The sequence below is a fragment of the Rhynchophorus ferrugineus genome, unplaced genomic scaffold (assembly GCF_030347505.1).
Source record: "Rhynchophorus ferrugineus isolate W39M unplaced genomic scaffold, kcgeb_rfMv2 rfM4, whole genome shotgun sequence".
NCBI lineage: Eukaryota > Metazoa > Arthropoda > Insecta > Coleoptera > Curculionidae > Rhynchophorus > Rhynchophorus ferrugineus.
In genome coordinates this window covers 12,319,438-12,343,416 of record NW_027472583.1, presented here as the reverse complement: position 1 = coordinate 12,343,416, position 23,979 = coordinate 12,319,438, and the positions used below count along the sequence as shown (strand labels likewise).

Below are 23,979 nucleotides of genomic sequence, written 5' to 3'. Positions count from 1 at the left end.
TTTTTCGCAAACGTTTTAAATTATCAGCTAACTGTTAGTACTCTTAGACTTTTGTGAATGCCCTTTCTTCTAATGTACCATCAGACCTTAACAAATCTGTAGAGAATTTTGTTTTAGTTAATTTGAATCATGTTAATGAATTAATTTTGGTAAAACCCCGCAATTACACAACGCCCACACAGGCTTCAAGATTTGTTTGAACCACCACATTTATTGAGTTTAAAACAAAGCTCTACTTTTACGTTTCTTTTTAACATACTACCTTGTGTATGAACATAGATGGGTTTAAAAGATTAATCATCACAATTCGTATTTTATTCTAAATTGAGTATTGTAAATATAGGATTTTAGAATTTCGATCATCCGGCTAGGTAACTTGTTTGCAACTTCTTTTCATTACCCTTGTTAAGTGTTAAGAAAAGAGAGAAAACAATGTTGTAAAAACGTGCAATTTATTATCTTTCCTCTTTACATAAATTTGTTAATTAAAATAATTATTAAATATATAGAAATACATATATATATATATATATATATATATATATATATATATATATATATATATATATATATATATATACAGGAAAGAAGAAAAACGTATAAAGAAGAAATTTACACTTAAGTTTGAAGATAAATATGAAATGGACCAAACTGCTGATTATACGAGATAGCCTATACGAAGTAATTCTACCATTCTATTTGATTTGATGGTTTATGAATGTCTTATTCGGACGAAGATGCTGGTTCTGTCAGTTGGAAATTCAGTCTCCTTAATTTATTGTTGACTGATCCTTAATTCTAACTGTTTATTTAGTGTTTATTTTATCACTCTTTTTTATTGATACTTGTCTGATTGTTTTACTGGCCTTGACTGTGATATTTAATGACGTTGCTTCTAGTCCTTTTCTTGACTGCTCTGTTTCGGTTCTTCATTCTGGATGCATCGTGTTTTATCGTTAAAGCTCCACCTTCGTGTTCTTATTGATGCTCCGTTTCTGCATACCGATTCCTTCTGGGGACGGAAAACTTTTTCAGCTAGGTTACTCTCACGTGGATTGAACACATTCATGGAAGTAACGGTTATAGACACAATGAGAGGGACTCCAACAAATCTCAGAAATGCTGAAGTGACATAAATAATACTAATAATTAGTGTTATTTAATTCCAAATATTTCAAATTAATACACATTAATCTGATTATGACATGATTTTATATTTTTTATATATAATATGTTTGATATGGGAATATACGGAATTAAATATAAAGCTAAATAGCAACGATAAATATAATTCGGAAATATATTTTCTATTTTTGACCTTTTTAGTCGCCTCATATACAATGGAATGTAATACAAGATAGATCATAGTTTACTTGCTTTAAATATAAACATGTTTGTGTTTACTATTTGTTTTAACGAACTACTACAATATTTAGAGTGTTTGATTGCTCTCAATATTCAACTAACCCGTTTTCGTTTAATTGAGTTTCTGTTGGTCGTCATACAGAGTTTGGGGGTATAATAATTTCCTAATGTACTGGCGAAACTATATCAGCAGCAAGATACTGAACTACTTCTAATAATATATAGGTAAACACATACCATATATTCTAATTTAATTATGAATATTGACTCACTATTTAAATTACACTAGTTAGGCCTAGATTTGGTGAGAAAGGCTATAAAAATAACGAAACCTCACATTTCAGAACATAACATTTTTGGCTTGTTAACAAATTCAAACAGATTATTTTTACTATCTGCAATATCTACAATAAAAATGGTACCCTATAAAAATAATTATTTGCTTAAAATATATGCAAGCTAAAAAATATGCGGCTTGGTAGCACAGTGGTAAAGGCGACAGGACGGTCCACCAACTGTTGCAACAGTCGCGGGTTCGGATCCTGCTGGGGCATGGTGGTTAATTTATGTTTGTTATATTTGTGATTATCCTGAGCAAGAGTTTAAAACCCGACAAAGAATATGATACCACTCACGTCAGTAACCAGGCTGGGTAAGACCATGGGTAAAATGTCTTCTGGGATGATCTCTAAGTTGGTCACTCGCCAATCGATAGGCTTAATGCCGAGGACCGTGGCTCGCAATCCACGTTAAACTGTAGGTAGGTTTAGTTATATATTTTTAAAAAATACAATAACTAAAATATCAATATCACCGGGGAAAACAAAAAATATTCAATAAAACGTAAATGTTTTAATATTAAATAATCCAAATTTGATTGAATTCCAATATTCACAAAATTCCACAAAAATATTAAATCGAATAAATAGACGCAGGCTGAACTGAATTGTCGAAATTGTGAAACGAAACCTGTGGACAAATCAGATCGAACCGGAACTCTGATATTACCGGTTTTATACATAGTCGCCCTTTTATTTCCCCTTCTATATTGTCTATATTTTGTGATTATATTATGCTATAAATAGCTGTGGTTTCAGATACAATATCGTGTTTTTGATATTTTTGTTTGCAAAACATTAACAAATTATTAAGTTTTGCCATATTATTTATTAGCATTATATATTTAATATTAGACCTAAAAGTCACAAAATTATCTTTCGAAAAATTTTAATGTGCAGGGTAGGTTCACAGACGTTCATGTTTGGTGTCAAAAAATTGGAACATGCATAGTAATTATAAACTTCTTGGAATATTTCGCCATTAAAATCTACCAAATAACATCAATTTCCCATACATAACTAAAAAACAGAACATACATAACGAAAATGTGTGGCAGTGGTTCCAACTACCTTCCTTTAACAAGTAGTTTCTAAAATAAGGTTAAATTATATCTTAATTACTCCAAGAAAATTAGAAATTAATTAGTTATCAATAAAATGCCTTCTATATATACAACACATGAGCGATGAGTTATACATTATATCTACAGATCGATCAATTGAAAATATATACCTTAGAACAAATGAAAAATTTAGGACGGATAGATAGATCTATGTAAAATAAATTAACTATATATTAATATTGGAAGCAGGAAATTTGTCACGATTGCGCTACAGGTCCAACAAAACGAAATGAGCCCAAATCAAGCAACCAGAAATAACCATTAGATTGGTGACACAAAATTATATATTTTGTAACAAATATTTTATGCTCTATTTTCAATGGAACTAGCCGAGGTGCTTCCTAGCTCTAAATCGATCTAGCGTAAAATATTTAAAACGATATTAAAATGGAAAGTGAGTGTGCTAAAACATTATTAAACGAATTTATTTAATTTTAAGCAATGTTGTTCAAGTTTGTTACTCACGATTATTCCAGTAGGTTTTGAAACTATTAAACAGTTATGGCAAATAAATTCGAGAATAACAAGAATAGTTTGAACTGTCTTCACAAGTTATTTAGATTTTCGCAATCAGATTTTTCAGATTCATAATATGAAAACTAATCATCTCATTTTTAATTTTAAAAATGTTGACGAATTTAATATAAGCATAACACAGAAGAGATATGAAAATATTTTCAATAATAATTTCTATGTATGTAAGAGTTAAAATGAATTTTGCTAAGAATATTAACTGTTAGATAAAAATAATTCCCTTTTTGTTGATGAGTTTGTTCACATGTCGGACACAAACACAAAACAAAATTGGAAGCAAAGGAATAACGAAAGTTAAAGTAAAGTAAAAGTAGTTGTAAGATCCTGTAATAAATAAGTTTGCTTACAGGAAGGAATTAAAAGAAACAATTTGAAAATTATAATATAGTCAATGAGTAAATATAATAGTTATTACCTTCCAGATGAAAGACTGCAATTTTATTTTATTATATGCAAATTGCTCTTTATCAAAGAGGCCATGGTATTGTTTGTTTAGAGTGCAAATCTTATGAAAATATATTTAAATCTGCAGAAATATTGGAAGAAGTAACCGCATAAGTTACATTATACTATAATTTAGTATTTTTTAAAGTTTTACCACATTTCAAGGTGTTTATACAATTAAATATGTTTCGTATCAAATATTATTTCAGTTATCATATTGCCTACATATTGACCGTCTCATGTATATACAGTTGCATATAATAGAAGTTAGAATAGTTGCCTAGTGATAGATTCAATCTACATTGTGGCTTTAATATAACGTTTGTAACATTAAAATACTGAGCATCCTCGTTGCATCCAGTGTTTTAATTGCCCGCCACCTTCACTAAGTTAATCCTAACACATAATTTAAAAGGTAATAATAATTTAATGTTAGTAATGAAGTTCCTTTAATACTCCTTTCTTAACTGTGATTATTCTATTAATTGTTATTAAAATATATTATTCAAAAGAAATAAAGTAAATAATATCTACCATATATACATATATTATTATATTCAGTGCTTTCAGTCAGTTTTCAAGTCATTACAATTGTAGAAAAATTTTTAATTATCATACTCACTGAGCTATAGTATTTTGAACTTATTATTATTGTGTTAATAAGGGCATTTTTTATATAAAATTAACTTTATATTTTTGTTAATTGAGGAATATACTTTATGAAAATATGTAATACACCTATAATGTAAAAAAGTTGTCTTCCAGTAATTATTTCTAATTGATGATGAATCATAATAATTTCAATTGAAAACATGTAAAAGTATTACTATTATTTTACTCGATTCCTTTATGATAGTAATTAATATAATTATCTATATGTTAATAATAACATAACTAAATTAATAAATTGTTGTCGAATTTCGACCACTGGTCGATCACAAGCTTAGTTAAAATTAAGAACATATTTTAGTAAATATGTCGGCAATAAGCCAATTTGGTGAAAATCTTCTAGGCCTATACTTGAAATGAGAAATTCCGGATACCGTTTACATAGTACATATCCGAGAAATTAAATTAAATCTGCGTAAAATTTCATTTTGTTTGTCTCAGAAGTGTCACATTTTATATTAAGTTATAAGTTCTTGGAGACGTGCTTAAAGTTATTCCAGTCTACAGTAGAGATTTTCTATATTCAGCTGTTTTAATTAATTAGCCGATTAGAATTTCCTTCGTTGATAACACAGCAAAAACTGACACCTACAGAGCATCCCAATTAAACATATTTCGATCTTTTGCCCTGTCTCTGAGTTTAATGCAATTTTGCATCGCAAAATTATTGAAGGAAATTCAACAAATATATTTTTGTGTTGTAGTTTGTTATTATGTCTAACTCTTAATTAATTTAAGCTATAAATTTTGCTGATTAATATGATCTATACAACAAACGTTGTAATGTTGCTGCATTAATTTAACATGTTGGTTTATGTTTGCCGGTTTGTGGTCCCTAATTACCATCACTAATGCTTTAAATAAATTTGTAGACAACTGACAATAGAGTCGACCATTAGTAACACAAATTGAATTTTATAGACTGTTTCGGTTATATGTTTCAATGCATCAGAGAGCATTCTGTCTCTTTTTTACAATTTTAAAAAATCTATTTAGAAATAAGTTTGATATCATCTATGATAGGCATTGGCTGTTTTATTGGACAAACTATAGGTTCATGCTAAATAAACAATAAAATGTTCACTTGTATTCCTAATAGGATTCTGCATTTTAACTTATACCAACTTTTGAGATAGTTTTAGTGGTCTAATTCATTATTCAGTTTGGATAATATTTAAAACGACTTTCAGGCATCATAATTATATGTGAATTAAAAACTCATTTGAGACAATATAGAACACATGTAGGGCGAGAATAGCACAGAGGTTTTCTATCTTATCAGGTAGACTCTGGTGATAATGGGAGTGCAGGAACAAAGAACCAGGCAAAGTATATAGCTTTAATCCCATGGAATATCCTCGATTATGACAATAACTCAACTTGAGGACTATGTTGTAGAGGCGTATATTATTTAGCGAGACATGAAAATTCCAGAATAATCTATCCATTATTTCCCACCCTGAAAATGCCAACAAATTAAGTTATAGAAAGGATTATTATGAACGATTATACGAACAACTTGAAAAAGGAGCATCAGGGATAAAATTCGAGGTCTTGGCCTAATCACTAGAGAGTCTCCGTTTTCACAGCGGCGGCTTTTCGTTAGTTAATCAGCGATGGAATGAAGTATAGAGCATCGGTTTATAACAAGCTCGCTTCAAAGCTGATAGTCATCTCCTTTTCAGCCAAGCCAAAGCGGTAGATTTTAATTATATAATCAACAATCGTACCAAGGATTTAATTTTCTTCGCAACAGAGTCGCCCAAACAAAACATGCAAATGCATAATAAACGCGTCAGAAGATTGTCGTAATCAAAACAACTAAGCTTATGATCTATACCATAAGGGATCACACATTATTACTTGTTAGGGTTGTTAAAATATGTAGATATATCGATATTTCTTCTGCAAACCGATGCTTGTTTAGGCCAATAGCTTTTGTTTAGAACATCAGATTAATAAATCTAAAGAATATCAGTATTTCTTAAAGAACCTTATTTGTTGTTTAACCATATTTCAATAAAGAACATCTATGTTTTTGTCCAATAGATTTTTAAATAAATGAAATAAAGCCTTTATACATTTTTAGTAATAGACTATAAATATTCATTAGATAATGTTAAAAAAACTTGTTTTGTTCGCTTTTATCAATGTACTGTCACGTAATTACAGTTATAATATTACTTATGTAGTATGCGTTATTTCACTTAGAGCATTTGGTTTTTGTAGCTTTCTCATAACATATTGTAAACCTATAGCACTATATCATAATCTATTAGATGAGAAGGTAAAATTTAATGACACAGAACTGAACTTTTTTTGGATACATTGCTTCCTTGGCCAAAATTAGCTAACAACTAGCATTGTTCAACTGCTTGCAATTTTTCTAACAACTAGCTCTTAATTTAAACGTGTTTCTCAATGGTGTAACTTATGATGGTGGTTTAACAACAATTATATTTAACAGTTGAAAATGTCTCACACATTTATAAAGTTATTATATTTTCGTCGACAACAATTTAATTAACACGAATGCTGTGCAAATGTAGCTATGAAATAAATTACTGATCTGTAATTTATATCCTTTCAATTACGGCACTATAGACGTCTCACTTATAATTAATCTCCGGGCATATCGTCCTATATTCAAAAAGATCGTCCGAAAAAGAAAAAGCTCTTCGCGCTCTTGTTTAGTTAGTTTTAAAAATCAATCTAGTTGAATGTACAGACTCATTTATTACTACGACAAACAAGAAATGGCGGCGTAGGAAAACAAACTTAAACTTCTAGGAGTAGTTCTCGTAGAAATACGGATCTACCATTTATCGGAAAAGTCAAAAACGATATTTTGTTCGATGAGATTGTTCAAATTTCGCTAATTTTCATTTTAGAGTTTCAAATATATGAGATAATTTGAAAGACGTATCCACTAGAAACTTAACATATTAACATGTAAATAGTTAGTTAAATAGATTGAATTAAGGCACTATTCGAATAAACGTCCTAAATATTATATCAGCCCTGTAAAGACTAGCGGTGGACAATACTTTGAAATATCGAATTATGAATCTGTCAAACTAAGTTCAGATTATAAAATGTGTTATATTTCTTAACATAAGACTCTGATTCATAAAAATTTGCATCAGTATACAATCTTCGTATCGTTTTGTCAACTTACTCTAATAACCCAACAATTACTGCCTTATTCAGTAACACGAAAAGCTGTCGCTATCAGAATTTATCTATCTTCACATCCTTCACGAGATACATTGTTTTAAAATTTATACATTTTTCACGTTTTAAGATACCAAGAAAATGTTATTTACATCATTTAAAGATATTGCTCATATATTTTTAGAATGCTCTACTATAGTCACTTAAGTCGCGGGTTCGAATCCTGCTGGGACATGGTCGTAAATATATGTTTATGTTTTTTAATATTTGTGATTGTCCTAGGCAATTGTGCAAAATCTGACAAGGAAAATGATCCCCAGTCGCACCAGTAACCAGGCTGGGAAAAATCGGATGTCTTCTGGGATGATTTCTAAGTTGGTCACTAACCAGTTGCTATATATATTATTATTATATATAGCATTATTATTCTCCTATTTTAATTTAAAATGTAAAAAGGAACTTCCCAACGAGGGTTGATCTGGACTGGACCTGTTTAACGTGGGTTCCGAACCACAGTCCTCGGCATTAAACATACCAACTGGTTAGTGACCAACTTAGAAATCATCCCAGAAGACATCCGATTTTTCCCAGCCTGGTTACTGGTGCGACTGGGGATCATTTTCCTTGTCAGATTTTGCACAATTGCCTAGGACAATCACAAATATTAAAAAACATAAACATATATTTACGACCATGTCCCAGCAGGATTTGTTGTTCTATGGTTTTAACAATACTGGAATTAAAAGTAACACAAGCGCTTAAAATAATATTGTTTAAATAATTATATAAGTCTATAACATAAATTCCGAAAATATATAGATATATCGATATAATTAGATATTAGAAAAGAGAATATTATAGATATTTTTAAGACGTTTAAAAAAACAGCGATATAAAATTATAACTGACAATTATGGGTAGTTGCTTTTCTGCAAACGTTTTATGATTTATAATATTTTTAAAACATCAAACATACATTTTAGCTCTATAATCCTCCTCGTATAAATTATAAATATACTAAATATCAATGAAATATTCATAAAAAGGGATCCAAGGCTTTCGCTTCCCTATTAATATATCGAAAATAACAACTGAGGTTCTTGAATATAATATTTGACAATTATAATTGGACCGAGAATACTGTAATTAAGATAAAACCTAGGTACAAATAATTTTAAAATATCCAGAAAGATCTCGTAAACGAAACTTGCCAACAAAAGGAAAGCCCCATCCACGTGCAAATTTTCAGACGGTATCGTCGAGATCCCGACTGTATCCCTTTGAATATAAACGGGGAAGGCAATTTGGCAGCCGTTTCAGCACTTTTATAGCCTAATTTATTAAGAAAATTAGTTTAAATATAAACTTTGTCGGTTGCAAAAACGGCACGAAATATAGTTGTTTAAAAAGTTTTTAATACTCCCTCCCCCCGGATAATGCCTCTTTTTGTTTTGACCTACCCCTTATCCCCCCGTTGGCCGTCGGCCACCACCCCACGACGAGAAGTTTCCAGTCGGGCCTTTCGTAGAATGCCGACGAGACCGGTTTAAAATGAAATTAAATTCGGATTTTATTAAAATAAACTTTCCGAAAAGTTTTTTCTCTCACGTTGCTTCGTTACTCGTTTGTTTTCTACTTTGAAAAATTGCCGAGAAAGAGAAAAGTCAAGCAAGTTTTTAATTTAAAAGCTGTAGTGTTTTTTTATCACACTGACACTATTATGCACTACAGAAGATCTACCGCGCTGTGTGTCGTTTTATTTGATGTTAAACTATTCCAGATTAATTAAAGATTTTTTAATAAATCCTAACTTTTTTCAACGATAACCTTGTTATTTTTATTATATCTTGAAGTCTTTTTTTAACCAACTAGGGTATAATATTAACTCCTAGTAGTAGGCTCCAAACCACAGTCCTCATACTGATAATAAGTCTACCGACTGGCGAGTAACCAATCTGAAGATCATCTCAGAAATATGGTCTTAACCAGCCTGATTATTGACGTGACTGGGATCACTGTCTTTGCAGGATTTTACATTCTTGCCTTTTGAACCATCACATATATAAACAATCACAAACATAAATTTACTACCTTGCCGCAACAGGATGTGTTGTCATATCTGTAAGATTTTGTGTCTGTGAAGAATAGTATTTTTCGTGCAGAATATTAGTTGTTTAGTATTTTTTTGCACAATAGATTTTTGTTGCATTTTATTTTTTATCAACCAGAGTTTATATGGACTCTACCAATTGTTTTACGTGGGCTCCGAATTCATTTGGGGGATTGAATTTGGAGAACCAGCCCAGGATTTGAACCCTCAACATCACAACAGTAGGAGGGCCGTTCTGTTGCCTTGACCACTGCGCCATCCAATTCGGCTATTCAAAGTAATACATTAATATTTTATAAAGTTTTGGCATATTCATATCTGATCGAGTACGCCTTGAAAACAAATGTCTTGAGACTTAATAGTTTCCCAAATCAACATTTTCATTAATTAAAATTCATATTTCAAGGAAAACGGGACTAAAAGCTATCTTATATGCGTAGAAATGTATTGTGGCAATACAGCCACAGAATTCTTATGAAAGGCGCCTATATGTATTGGTTTTAATTCTTAAAGTTAAATGGTTAAATGAAGTTCCCTCTCGAGGACACTGGAAGGTATATATAATGTTTTATTTAGAATATTTTTATTCATTTGGCCTATTTGTTCATTTAATTCAGGATGAAATTTTCGCATCGGCCTTTTCTTCTATTTCGCACTTTTCATAAAATAAGCGCATTAACCTGTTGTTTATTTGTTGCTTTATTTGAATAAATATGCTATCGAAGCCATAAAATACATCTAGAAGCTTAAGGCGGCGCTGCTCCGTTATATTCTAATTGCTGGTTTTGATTTCAACGATTTAGAAACGGCGATTTTGATGCCACTCACAAAGAACAACCTGGACGACCAAAAACGTTCGAAGACAGTGAATTGCAAGACTTATTGAACTGACATCCAGCCCAAACTCTCAAGGAGCTTTCTGTCAGCTTAAATTGAGGGCAAATGGCAACACAGATTAGTCCTTTCATAGCTAGCCATGTATCAAGATTCCTTAAGCTGGTTATTAAGTCAAATTAAATTATTATTGAAAATAATAATTACTATTTCCAGTCAAATGCGCGGTTCGACTGTTTTTTTCATTCGTGATGATAGACGAAGATATACGAACCCTTTCCTGTATAAATTGTGAGAGAGGAAAGGACGGAGATAATGCTTGGGGCAATTAATTTTATATGTGCTTATATTTTCCAACGGTAGTAAAAGCGAGACGGAGATGTACATATTCCCTCACATACTAACTTTAAAATAATAGGAAATAAATTATTACTGAATATTTGCATGTTAAAAATTAATAATTTCATTTTAAACGAAGTAGAATTTCTTTTATATTTGAATATTCTGCGGATCTGTAAAAAAGAATGGAATCTTTCCTCTGGAGTGGAATAATTCCCCACAAATGTTTTATTGAGTTTTAGTTCGAAATATGTTAATTGCTATTTTTAAATAATATACAATAATAAATACAGATAATATAATAGAACTTAAACAAAACCTAAAGACTAAAGATGTAAAATGACCGTAAATACTAAATAAAAATTGAACATATATGAGATAATTAAAAATGATCGCACAATAACTGCTAAACCTTTTCTAATAGAGTAAATACTTTATATATTATTGAACGGAAATATTTTTAAATAAAACATTCAAAAATATTTTACTGATTATCAATCACAATTTTAAACTTTTTACCCTAGTGCATTAACAATCTTGAAAAATATTTTAACGTAATGCTATAATAATGATATACAATATATTGTTATTTACAAGCAAACTACCAAATAGATCACAAAACTACATATATTACATAAAAATCAATGTAAGCATAAATTGGGTATATTTTTGTCAAGGTCACGGCTAGGACAATAGAGCCAGAACGGTAAAAATCACTGGAATGAAACAAGTAGTACCAAAAATAGTAACTAAAAGTACATGACTGAAACAGTCGATATTAATAGTAACAAAATCAGTCGAACCGAAAATTGGGATGGAAAACAGTCGACTGAAACACTCACTGACAAAAAGTAGTAAAACCAAAATCGTCGAACCAAAAATAGCGACAGAAACTGTTGATAGTAAACAGTAGTCAATTACAAATGAGTCGATAGTTCCCAACGCTAGTTTTAATCAACTTTGTTGGTGTACTCCGAATTCCTATAATACCTTAGTGACTTTCTTACTGCTCCTAATCTCTTACTTGTTAATATTAAGCACAATTACTATTATAAATAACTATATTAACAGATGGCTCACCCTATATTTATTGAAGTTCGACATTATATTTGATTATATAGAACATTTATCTGTTATCTGATAGCAAACAACACAAAGAACTTTTCCCATTTATTCGAACCATCTGTACGAGTAAATTGTACATTAAACTTTATATATTATTTTAGAGTTCCGGAAAGATTTATATCATTAAAATATCATCGGGGGAGGAGCAACATTTATCCTCTTAATCTCCGCTCGGTATTTCTGTACTTTTACTTTAAATTCGACAAGATAACGGTAAATGCTTGCACGGGATATCGTTCTTATGGTTTATTTTGGAAAGTTTAATCCGTAACCTGACGGCGTATCGTACGACGGATCTTTTTATTATTACGGAATTTTATTAAACTTTATTCATATTAAACGCTGTACTGTATAAGAAACTAGCTGACCCGACAGACTTCGTCCTGTCAAAAAGATTTGTAATGTGGCAGTTTTTGTGCCTACGTATTTTAAAAAATTCTCCTGAACAGAACCATCACCCTGGTGATAGGGCGTTGTGAATAAAAAATAATTAAATAAAACATATATAAGGATTGAAAAGTAAGTAATCGCTTTATTGTTAATCATGTGAATCATAATTATTATTATTATTATCATTATATTGCTTTGTGGTATACGATGTTTTTTGTTTGATTACCTGGCGCATAGATAAACAAATCTGATGGTTTTCCAACACGGGAACAGGCAACATACAATTGACCATGTGAGAAACATGGGTTTTCTAGATTAATACCACAAACACTTAATGATTGCCCCTGGGACTTGTTTATAGTCATAGCAAAAGCAAGCCGTCAACATGTCTATAGGAAATTTGCCATTACCAATGTCAATGAGTTGTTTAGAGAATATGTTTCCAGATTGGTCATTTTGCAACTCGACACGCATATTCTTGCTTAAATGAAGTACTTTAACATGTTTCCACAAATTGGAGGACTTTAGACATGCATTGAGTTCATCAGCTGGCGTTGATCGTGGAATCACTGGCAATGTTTGACGAAAATCTCCTGCTAATAAAATCATTGCACCACCAAATCGGTTATTATTGCTACGTAGATCTTTTAAGGTTCTGTCTAAAGCCTCCAAAGATTTTTTATGTGCCATCGTGCATTCATCCCAAACAATCAATTTACATTGCTGCAAAACCTTTGCCATTGCAGAGTTCTTCGAAACGTTGCAGGTTGGAGTTTCATTGCTTTGCATATTTAATGGCAATTTTAGTGCTGAATGGGCTGTTCGACCACCTTCAAGCAAAGTTGCTGCGATTCCCGACGAAGCGAGTGCAAGTGCAATTTTATTTTGTGAGCGAATTGTTGCTAATATTAATGAAATAAAAAAAGTTTTTCCTGTACCACCAGGTGCATCTAAGAAGTAAATCCCTCCAGTTTCATCATTTGTTACTTTCATAAGAGTTTCAAATACATACTTCTGTTGTTCATTTAACAGTGGAAGATTTGTTTGAATTAATTCTTTCAAAGCGTTGAGATCATACAGTCTTTCTCGATGCAACTCTTGGTTAAAAGCGTCATGCATTGGACGATTGGGCGCGGTCAGGCCTAATTGAATTAATAGTTTGTTTGACATTATCAAGCACATGTCCTCAATTGAAATCAATGCTTCATTGTAAATTTCTTCACTGATTTGTATATTTGGATTTCCCATTCTATTCCGTATTTGATACAAAATATCATCACACATATAATCTTTGTACTTCATCCACAAATCAATTGGGTTTGATAGGAAGCATGTAGATATGATTATAGAAAACAATGTTCGTATTTGATGAGTGTGTGATGATATTACAGCATCATTGAGAGTTTGATCCCAATGAGCGTCATTTTCAAGCAATTGCAAACGTTGACAGGCTTCTCTGTAGGATCCACACAATTCACCATCAACAGTTCGTAACTGTTGGAATGATGTTGGGCCACGTACATTGACTAATAGCAGTCGTAAATAAAAACATTCATCATTGCTTGGATGTACTGAATAAATCCGGCCAATCGCATCGGTGGAATATACATCTGTATATCCTGGAACTGGTTTTCCTTGTTTCCGTCGTATAAATCTCCTTGAGGATTGATTCCAGGTATAATATTTCGGCATTTCAGAATATAGCAATGTTTGTGCGAAATCATCGTTTTGGCATGTCTCAAAAAAAACTGGTTAATGTAGTAGATGGTGGCTGAGCAGCTCTTTGTACTGCGTTCTGTGCTGTAAAATACACTCTTTGTCCATTTTCTAAATGCACAGCTAAGTGAACAACAGAAGGGTGTCTCTCATGAATAGGAAAAGAAAATATTCGCCAAACTGCTTCATTACTACTGACATAGCGGCCCATTTGGTATTGGGTAACTTCATCATTAGAATTCTCTGCACCAATTCCAATCACAGCCATATCACTCCCTTTGGTTACATATTTGCAAATGTATTTAATCGATTTCACTGAATGGCAAGATTCAACGTTGATGTGTGCTTTGAATGTCTTTGATAAAATGGGTGAATATGGAACAATCCAACGATTATCTATTTCAATATCTTGTTAATTTAATTTGACAATTGTTGATTTTCCATTGTCTGCTGTCGATCTGCGACGATACAATGGATAACCGTCATTACCAGTAATTGTTTCCGATATTAATGTCCGTGGATATCGTTTTGAACATTTACCATCCATCATACACGGTGAATTTTGATTAAGAGTTCCACAGGGACCATGTATCATGTTTTTGATAACTACCTCATGCAATCCAGGATCTACTTGTACATTAGGGATTTCAGCTGATATCACTGCATCAACTTCATTTGGCCTTATCTTTTCAACCAACCAAATCAAAATGTGTGCATGTGGCAATCCTCGTTTCTGCCACTCCACAGAATACATCCAGCAGCGTGTCTCACCAAACACATTATGTTTTACGATGAAATTCATTAAAGATTTCAACTTTTGTCTAAAGACTCTGGCTGTAATATCATGACGATCAATGGATGATTTCCCAGGTAATAACTCCTGCTTAATTTCTATCCATTGCGGATTGCATGTAAATGTGATGAACAAATCTGCTGTACCATAATGACGAACATACGACATGGCATCTTGAGCATATTCGTGCATATGCCGAGGGCTTCCGATATATGTTGCTGGAAGAATAGTCATCCGACCGACATTCTGTGCATTTCCATCAGTATTAATCGCATCTCGAAGGTGAATATACTCTTCAGATCGGAGTTTGGTTTGATTCAACCTGATGAATGTTAATCTCTCCGTTTCAATTTTAACATACATGTCATCAACATATTTGTGATATAATCGCCGACATTTCAATATGTGATTATCTGCATTTTCCCGAATCATTAGGCGGTATGAATAATAGTTCATTGAACTGACTTTTTTGTTGGTTTCAGAACCTGTAAACAGATTTTGTTTTAATAACATTCAAATATAAAATTAAAATACATAATATAGTGACTGAGATATTATCGCCATAGCTAAACTAATATTTTAGTTACCTGTAATGGGATTTATCATTTTTATTGATAAATCGTAGCCATCTTCACCTTGCCAAAATATAATGGGATATTGCAGTGCATCATATGAGCGGTGTGTTTCCTTTATAGGTTGTAATTGAAAATTCCGACGATGTAAAACAATATCACGGGATTCCAAGTTTTCTCCAACTACAACGATAGCAACTTCATCAATAGTTGGTGCATTAAAACGTCTTGTATGTTGACCTGCAGGTGTTTTATCAGCTCTGATTACAATTTTGTGATTATCGGATGGCATCAGATCCAGGGCAGTTTTAAACAATATAATCAATTGATTGTGTTGATGAAATAAAGTTTGTAATTGTTCTACAATAGACCTTTTTACTAAATTGTTATGTGCACAACGCAGATCAATTTCTTGTGGTGAATTGCCCATAAAATAAATTTGCAGGAATTTGTTGTCGCTATCTGACACTGGTAACAGTGAACCTGCTCTGTGATATATTTGCCCTTGTATCTGTAAATAAAAAAAATATTATGGTGTGGTATAAATTAATGGATTGTCAATGATCAAACTTAAATAATATTTGATCTTAAAAAGTATATATTTAGTTTTAACTAATATCTATCAAATATAAAATATAATAAAAGTGTCACTGAAACTGAATCACCATATAATATGATGACTAAGTGATATATTTCGTAATGATTAAGAAATTGAAGATTAGTAACACATCTTAACTTTGGTGACAGAAAATTTTGTTCGCTAAAATAATTATGAGTAACTGCTATAATACATACCTTGAAAGTTGGCATAAAATTTTCCCGAACTGCATTTGTTGCCCCAAATGAAGTCATTTGAAAGCAATTGTTATATTGTTGAATATGTGTCAAAAAGTGTATAGAATCTGTTCCTATTCCTGAAACCAATGAGTACAATGGTTCTGGTGGTGGATCCAATTGTATCAATTTCACTTTACCATTTGCGCAACACAATCCATTGGCTTCGTTTTTGTATTTTAATGCCTTACAGTGTGAGCAAACCAAGTTCATAGAACCAATAACAACACATTGGTAGTTACTGTAGTCAATTGACACATCGTAACTGAAAGCAGCTGGATTCAAACTTGCGCGATTATTAGTTGAATGTCGCACTCGCGCTTCACGCGTTTGTGATATCCGAATTCTTTCACGTTCATTTCCGTCGTCACGTTCTTGTGCAGTACGATTAGATCGGTAATTAGCTTGGTTTATAGCATTTCTGGTTCTTCTACCTAAATTGCTTCGTTTTATAGGAGGCATATCAAATATAAATTATTTTTTCACTAATCACGAACTAAACAAACACTAACTAACTAAACACTCTGCACAAAACACGATATACGAATTTGTTTCGTGTATCACTTGACAATTCATCTGTCATCTGTCAAAAGTCATCTGTAACAGACAACTTTTTTTTTTAAATTTGATATGACTTGAACTCAAATCCTTTTAAGCCGTACGAATTGTTTTATTTATTTAAAATTTGAATTAAATTTTAAACAAATAAAAAATTTTAAATAAATAAAACAATTCGTACGGATTAAAAGGATTTGAGTTCAAGTCATATCAAATTTAAAAAAAAAAAGTTGTCTGTTACAGATGACTTTTGACAGATGACAGATGAATTGTCAACTGATACACGAAACAAATTCAAACAAAAAGGGCTATTTTTAGGGTTTTTCCAGCAATAATTCTAATTTTTCTCGCCGTAAAAACCATCCCTGAACTTCAACGAACATTTTAAAAAAAGATTTGGCCAAATTGGTCCAGGCGTTGTTGAGTTATGCGCTTAGGAACATATTTTGCGATTCATTTTTATATATAAGATTGGTATCTCCTGAACTGTTCAGATATATTCGAGTCTCAACATATTACAAATATCATAAATTGAATATATGGGGAAAAGGTTTTGAAATATAAAAGCATATAAAAGGAAATGAAGTTTAGTAGTTTAATAATGAGTAAATTAATGCTATATTCCGATCTAGAAATTAAAAAAAAAATTTCATAATTTTCAAACTTGACCATAGAAGAATATGCCCTTAAGAGGATTTTTGAAAATATAAAAGCAAAAACAATAACAGCGAACACGGCACAATAAAATTCAGTTCTTCCGTAGCCACGCTCATATGGTCCAGGAACTAGCAGCATTTGACTACGATGCGGTTATAGATTGTGGTGTCAGGAAATCAGTTACAATTGGGGAAGTTTGGAATCGTTTGCCATGGTAGAATCAAATTTGTATCACATATATATTAACAAAATATTACAAATCTCAGAAATTTAATCATCGTTGGGAAGTATCGCGTAAAAATAGTAGAAACAGTTGTTAATCGCAAAACAGGATTAGTCCATGCCGGCTTCGTGGCGCTGTGGTAAAGGCGATGGGACAGTCCTCCTACTGTTGCGATAGCCGCGGGTTCGAATCCTGCTGCGGCATGGTCGTAAGTAAATTTATGTTTCTGATTGTTTAAAATTTGTGAATGTTCTAGGCAAGAGCGTAAAATACGACAAGGAAAATGAGCCCAGTCACGCCAGTAAGCAGGCTGGGTAAGACCGGATGTCTTCTGGGATGATTTCTAAAGTTGGTCACTCGCCACTCGCCATAATAACAAATGGCCACTGGAAATAGTAATTAGTATTTCAGTCAAATGATCGCTTCGACTGTTTTTTACTCATGATAATAGACGGAAATGTACGAATTCCTTCCCGTACTAATATTAAGAGAGGAAAGGACGGATAATTGTTTGATTCTCTGTAATGTACAGACCAGTTTATTTCAAATAATTTTATATTGGCTTTATCAGACTGCCACCTGTCTGAAAAATGGAATGGAATAATGATCCTAAATATATTTAATCGTATTTTAATATTCGAAAAGTAACAATAACGTAAAATACCTATTTCATTCCAACATATGCTTAAGATTTTTTTTCAACCTTGCTATAAATGAGACGGAAATGTGGGTATTCGTTTTCGAACATTTTTTGAGAAGATAAGGAAAAAGATAATTACTGTAATTTATTACATTCAAAATAACACGTTATTTTGATGATTTTTAAAATTATTTTTATACTTCATAACTTTGACTTGATTGTAGAGTAATGTATATATATATATGTATATATATATATATATATATATATATATATATATATATATATATATATATATATATATATATATATACTCAACTGAAAAATCCGATAGGTAAAAATTAGTCAAATCAATCGAACCGAAAATATTTACTGAAACAGTCGATAGTCACCTTCAGTCGACAGTGCACAACGTTAAATTTAATATATGTGAAAAACTATTTTGATATATAAACGCATACAAAGAAAACTAATTCTAATCTAGTTTTCTAATCCAAAAAATTGAATAAATTGTTTTTCAGATCATATTTGCAATGATTAACACTCTAAGAATATGATCTTAAAAGGACTTTTAAAAACATAAATTATCTTCGGAGTTAAAGCCCTTTTAAAGTTAATTCAGATAATTTGGAATTTTTTATTTAATCCGTTAATTTTTCGAACTGAAATAGATTTTTCATAGAAAATAGTGTTTTATTTCTTTGTTTTCTGTAGATTGGACGACACAATCTTTCTTGGATAGAGAGTACACTGCCAATATAACATACAAAAATAACACTATGAATGATTACTATTATCAAAATAATTTGTTATTATTTTGTCACAAAAACAGAAAAATACTAAGTGTAGACGTTGTCTATGCTATGAATACGTAATAGTGGCATTTATAATAGGAAATGTAACAGATATTGAAATAAACCAATCAAATAATTTCGAGAATCTCAGCCAAGCAGTTCAAACAAACCAATAAAACGACTCGAGAAAAACGATTATAGTGCCATCTATACAGTGGACACTTATTTCCCATAATCCCTTATTATATTAAATCTGCGGTAGCCGCGTGTTCGAATCCCGCTGGGGCATGGTCGTAAATTTATTTTTCTGATTGTTTAAAATTTGTGAATGTTTTAGGCAAGAGCGTAAAATTCGACTAGGAAAATGATCTCAGTCACGCCAGTAAACAGGCTTGGTAAGACCGGATATCTTCTGGGGTGTTTTCTAAAGTTGGTCACTCGCCAGTCGGTAGGCTTAAGCTGAGAACAGTGGTTCGTTAGGCAGAGTCCAAAAAAACCCATAGTTGGTAAAATGAGGCTTTAATATATATATATATATATATATATATATATATATATATATATATATATATATATATATATATATTAAATTATATATATATATATATATATATATATATATATATATATATATATACATATATATATTTTCATTTCTTGAATATTTTAATTGAATTTAATATTGCTCTTAGTATTTCAGACAAATTGTTCTCTTTTAGAGATATTTTGTACTTTTTTAACATTAAAAGTGAATATAAAATTGGACCAATTTTGCAAAGTAACCGTTGCGTCCATAATAAAAATTTGTATATGGAAGCGATGTAAAATATTCAGTTTGGTGATAGAGCTAATAAAAAACCGATGAAGTAAAGATTACTACCGTTAGCGAAGTGTTATTGGTTGTAAAAGATTGATAGAATGTTGTTCCGGAAGTGGGCTCGATATTGTACAAGATCCACAACATTCGATACCGTTTTACGACCTTGCGGTGTATTAGAGGGGCATTAAAGTTGTGGAAAAGCCGATTTCTTTCCAATAAGCCCTCTTTGGGGCAAAATTTTTATTTTTACCTCTATTTTTAAGATAATCATGTGATGCTTATTTTATAGGAGCGCTGAAAAAAATATAACAAATCCATTTAAGTTATTAGTTATTCTTGAAAGTATTGGATATCCTGCTAAGTTGATCATTATTTTTAGTTAGGACTTTGTAGCCGAAGATGTTTTTATTTTTTTATAAAACATTTTCATTACAATATTTTCTGTGGATATATCTTATTTTAAATTTTACTTCAAAATCTATATATGTTCACTAATATGATCTGGTGGCGTTAAATGTTTTAGACTACGTACTTCAATATTATTCCGCATATTTAGATGATTGGATGATTAACATAACACTTTGATTTACACTCATTATGGATTCTAAAGGAATATTTCATTGTATCACTTCAATAAAAACATAGTGCCTATAGTAATTGACCCAATTGGATTTCACAAGCCCCTCTGTAAACAGAGACAGGGATAACACTATGAAAATATGTGGTGTAACGTTGTTGTAAAAGAAATCCGATGGAATTTGAATTATTTTCTCGAAATCGCATCATTTGTTGACAGTATGGGCCGAATTAATGGTTTGGCCAGGTTTTATCATGATGTACAATTGCTTTCCAATCCCACTAAATATTTAACATCGCCTTCCTTGGTTAATGCGGGTTCTTTAACCATGTGTAAACTTTTTATAGGCTTTATTTGCGATCATATTCGACCAATTTTATATGAACTTATTCTCATATTGTTAACTCATGTGAAAACTAATGGTCGAGCTTATTTAATATCCATATAAATTGTTCAAAATTGTTTTGATAGATGTTTAGTTCCCTGACAATGTCGCGACATAAATTGGGTTTATTTACCTAGATATTTTTAAGAATTTCATCGACATTTTCTAGGATTTATCGATTAGGACAAGGTGTGCCTTTAACGTCGAAATATCTTAAATGAAAACCAGCAAGTTAATTCTAAGATAGGATTCCATTTAAGCACTAATCACAATAAATACCACACTAGTTTGATGGACATGAGCTGTATTTCTCCTTTTCAGAAGTACAAAAAACAAAATATCCAATTTAAAAATGGAACAACTTTTCACTGAGTTCATATTTTATTATTTAAAATTTATAAGCTGTCACCTTTCAAGTGTGCTATAGTATGACTTCATTGTATAAATATTAGAAACATATGCAATATTAAATTTATCTGTTAAGAAAAGCTGAAATAAATTTTTCTCCAGTACTATATTATTAAAAAAAGAATTTTTACTTACAAAACGTTTTGTCATTTTTCAAGTGATATGACTCGTGCCCAGCCAATCTATAGTATATTCATCCGAACAAATTCAATACTTGCTATAGTATGTCGTTTTTAATCACAGATTAACACCTGAAGCAAAAAATTGTTCTCAATATAAAAACATGTTTTGCTATTAATGGTCATAAAAAATGTGTTTCGATAGATTAAAGACTCAATATTCCTTCTACGTCCTCTCATAACACCAAGATAAATCTCGAAGTGTTTGTGTTCAGAGGGCAATTATTCCACTTCTTCCAATCATGGAATTTTCTGGTCTTAGATATCAAATACTTTATTTTAAAATATTAGCTAAGGTCCAGTGTCCACTACGATATGATAACGTTCGTAAGTATTTCTTTTCATATTATAGTACAACAGTTAAGTAAAATGCCCACGCATTTTTCTTAGCTCAAACAAACATTTAGTTCTATATTATCTTATTCCAATGGTCCTACAATTTAAATGTCTTATCATTGAAAAGCGTCTGTATCTGACGAGTGTTAGATGTTTTTTTTTAAATTAAAACTAATTTTCTTCTGAAAATCGGATCTTTTTGAGATTGTTTGCCTTCAGGTTGTCTCAAAAGTAAAATTAATATACAATATTCCCTTTGAACACCAAATAATGGTGTTAGTACTTTTTTGTCCAATTTCTCAGTACAAGGTGCCGAGTTAGTGTCATTCTTTAATGTGTTATTTAGGTGCAGTATGATGGTGGCAGATTCAATCGTTTTTCCGGTCCCAAATCCACTCTAGAATGTGTTTTTGTTCCATTGTCAGTTGTTCCAGCAAATGTTGGACACATATATTATATTCTGTGTCACCAAAAATTAAGTTTTTAAGTTTAAAAGATTGATATTACGAAATATTTAAATAACTTTTTAGTTCTATTGTTGAAAAATGAATAATACAAACTTACAATGAACAATATCAATAATAAGTAGTAAAGTCACATATATTATTAGTTTTTCTCCTCTCTTGTACATCTTTCTTTTGTCTAGTCATCTTTCCAAAAAAAATATTTATAACAATACTAGCTACTAACAACCTGTAACTGAAGCTCTCGATTATCCGATGGACTAATTTTCTGTTTATAGCAGCAAAAGGTTTAAAATGGGTCGGTACCGTTATAGAGATGCAAAATTAATTTTCTTCGGCAAACTTTCAGTGTTTCAAAGTCGAAATGGATGCGTAATTGGCCCATTTTCGACCATAATCGAGCTGGAGAAGTGCTTTTTTATCGATCCCCAGTCATTTTCCAAATTCTTCATTAGCATTCTCATTAATTTTAGCGATTCCGCATCGATTCAATTACTCCCGTGACTTCTAACCCAAGCGCCGGATTTTAATGGAAACTTGCATTATTTCTCCGTAAGTTTTTTTAAGTTTTTGATATTTTTAACACGTTTTCATATGAACCCGAACGGAATGTTTCGAAAGCGCGTTTTCAAACCTCCATTGACTCCAAATTTTAACTGCAACTTTTATAATATTTTTTTTTGGGAAATATACAACATTTTTATGTTGGTATCATTACGAAAAACACAAAAAAAAAACAATTTAACGTTGATGGTTTTGCCTAAGATAGAAATTTTTTTTATATAAACGAATTTGAATAATTTATGAACATGTCATTTAAATCATTTTTTTTTGATAAAAATTCGATTTTAAAAATTTTTATTTTACAGGTTGTCGAATTATTGGCCTATATAAATTATTTTTAAAGGTTTTTTCTTAATTTGAAACTTTCTTGTGGCAGATCGATACTATTTATTTCAATGAAAGTATAATCCATTGATAGCCAGTAGGTTTCCCATCTTTCAGGCAATTTAGGGATTCTATCTCGAAGTCTATCCTTCTGATGTCGATCATGACCCATATGTTGAAACAAGTACTAATCAGTAAAGACAAGGTCTAGATAATACAGCGAGTGGGGTAGTGCTTCTAATTTTAGTGTCTCCAAGAATGTTTTCACCAGTCTTGCAACATGTGGCATTGTTATGCTGAATAATAACACTGCCCTCTTTTCATCGAGTAATGCCCTCAAATATTTCTTTTCACATTTTTTGGCTGTCCACCCTCTTTATCTTCGTCAAAATAACAACTTTTAAAACTAAACCATCATTAACATGTGGAAATCGATGAAGCATGATTTCCATAAGCTTCACACATGAAATAAAAGGTAAAAATTCCGGCAAATGATATTTACTCGGTACTTCAGACATTTTCAACACACTAAGAAAATTTTTTGGTGATTTTTGAAACACTTCACGACGAAATGATGCGTAATGAAAAGAAAAGCCAGTGAGACTTCAACATGAATTGTGTTTCAAATGTACTTAATGCAACTAAATACACAGTAACAATATATATAGCAAATCCTTTCAAATTATTTT

The 23,979-nt window shown here is 31.3% G+C and overlaps 2 protein-coding genes across 3 annotated transcripts in view; one reads left to right on the top strand and one right to left on the bottom strand.

The window, feature by feature from the left end:
- LOC143194949 (neural-cadherin) overlaps nucleotides 1–23,979 on the top strand; it is a 246,128-nt gene that overhangs the window by 47,262 nt on the left and 174,887 nt on the right. The window lies entirely within an intron of this gene.
- LOC143195257 (uncharacterized) lies at nucleotides 13,271–16,962 on the bottom strand. 2 transcript variants are annotated; one of them, XM_076402251.1, is made up of 4 exons: nucleotides 16,502–16,962; nucleotides 16,323–16,441; nucleotides 15,543–16,038; nucleotides 13,271–15,440 (listed from the first exon to the last, which is right to left on the bottom strand). In XM_076402251.1, the coding sequence occupies exons 1-4, from the start codon at nucleotides 16,821–16,823 to the stop codon at nucleotides 14,575–14,577; spliced, it is 1,803 nt and encodes a 600-aa protein (XP_076258366.1). In that variant the 5' UTR covers nucleotides 16,824–16,962; the 3' UTR covers nucleotides 13,271–14,574. The 2 variants fall into 2 exon arrangements, with proteins under 2 accessions (XP_076258366.1, XP_076258365.1); XM_076402250.1 differs by having other exon boundaries at nucleotides 16,323–16,962.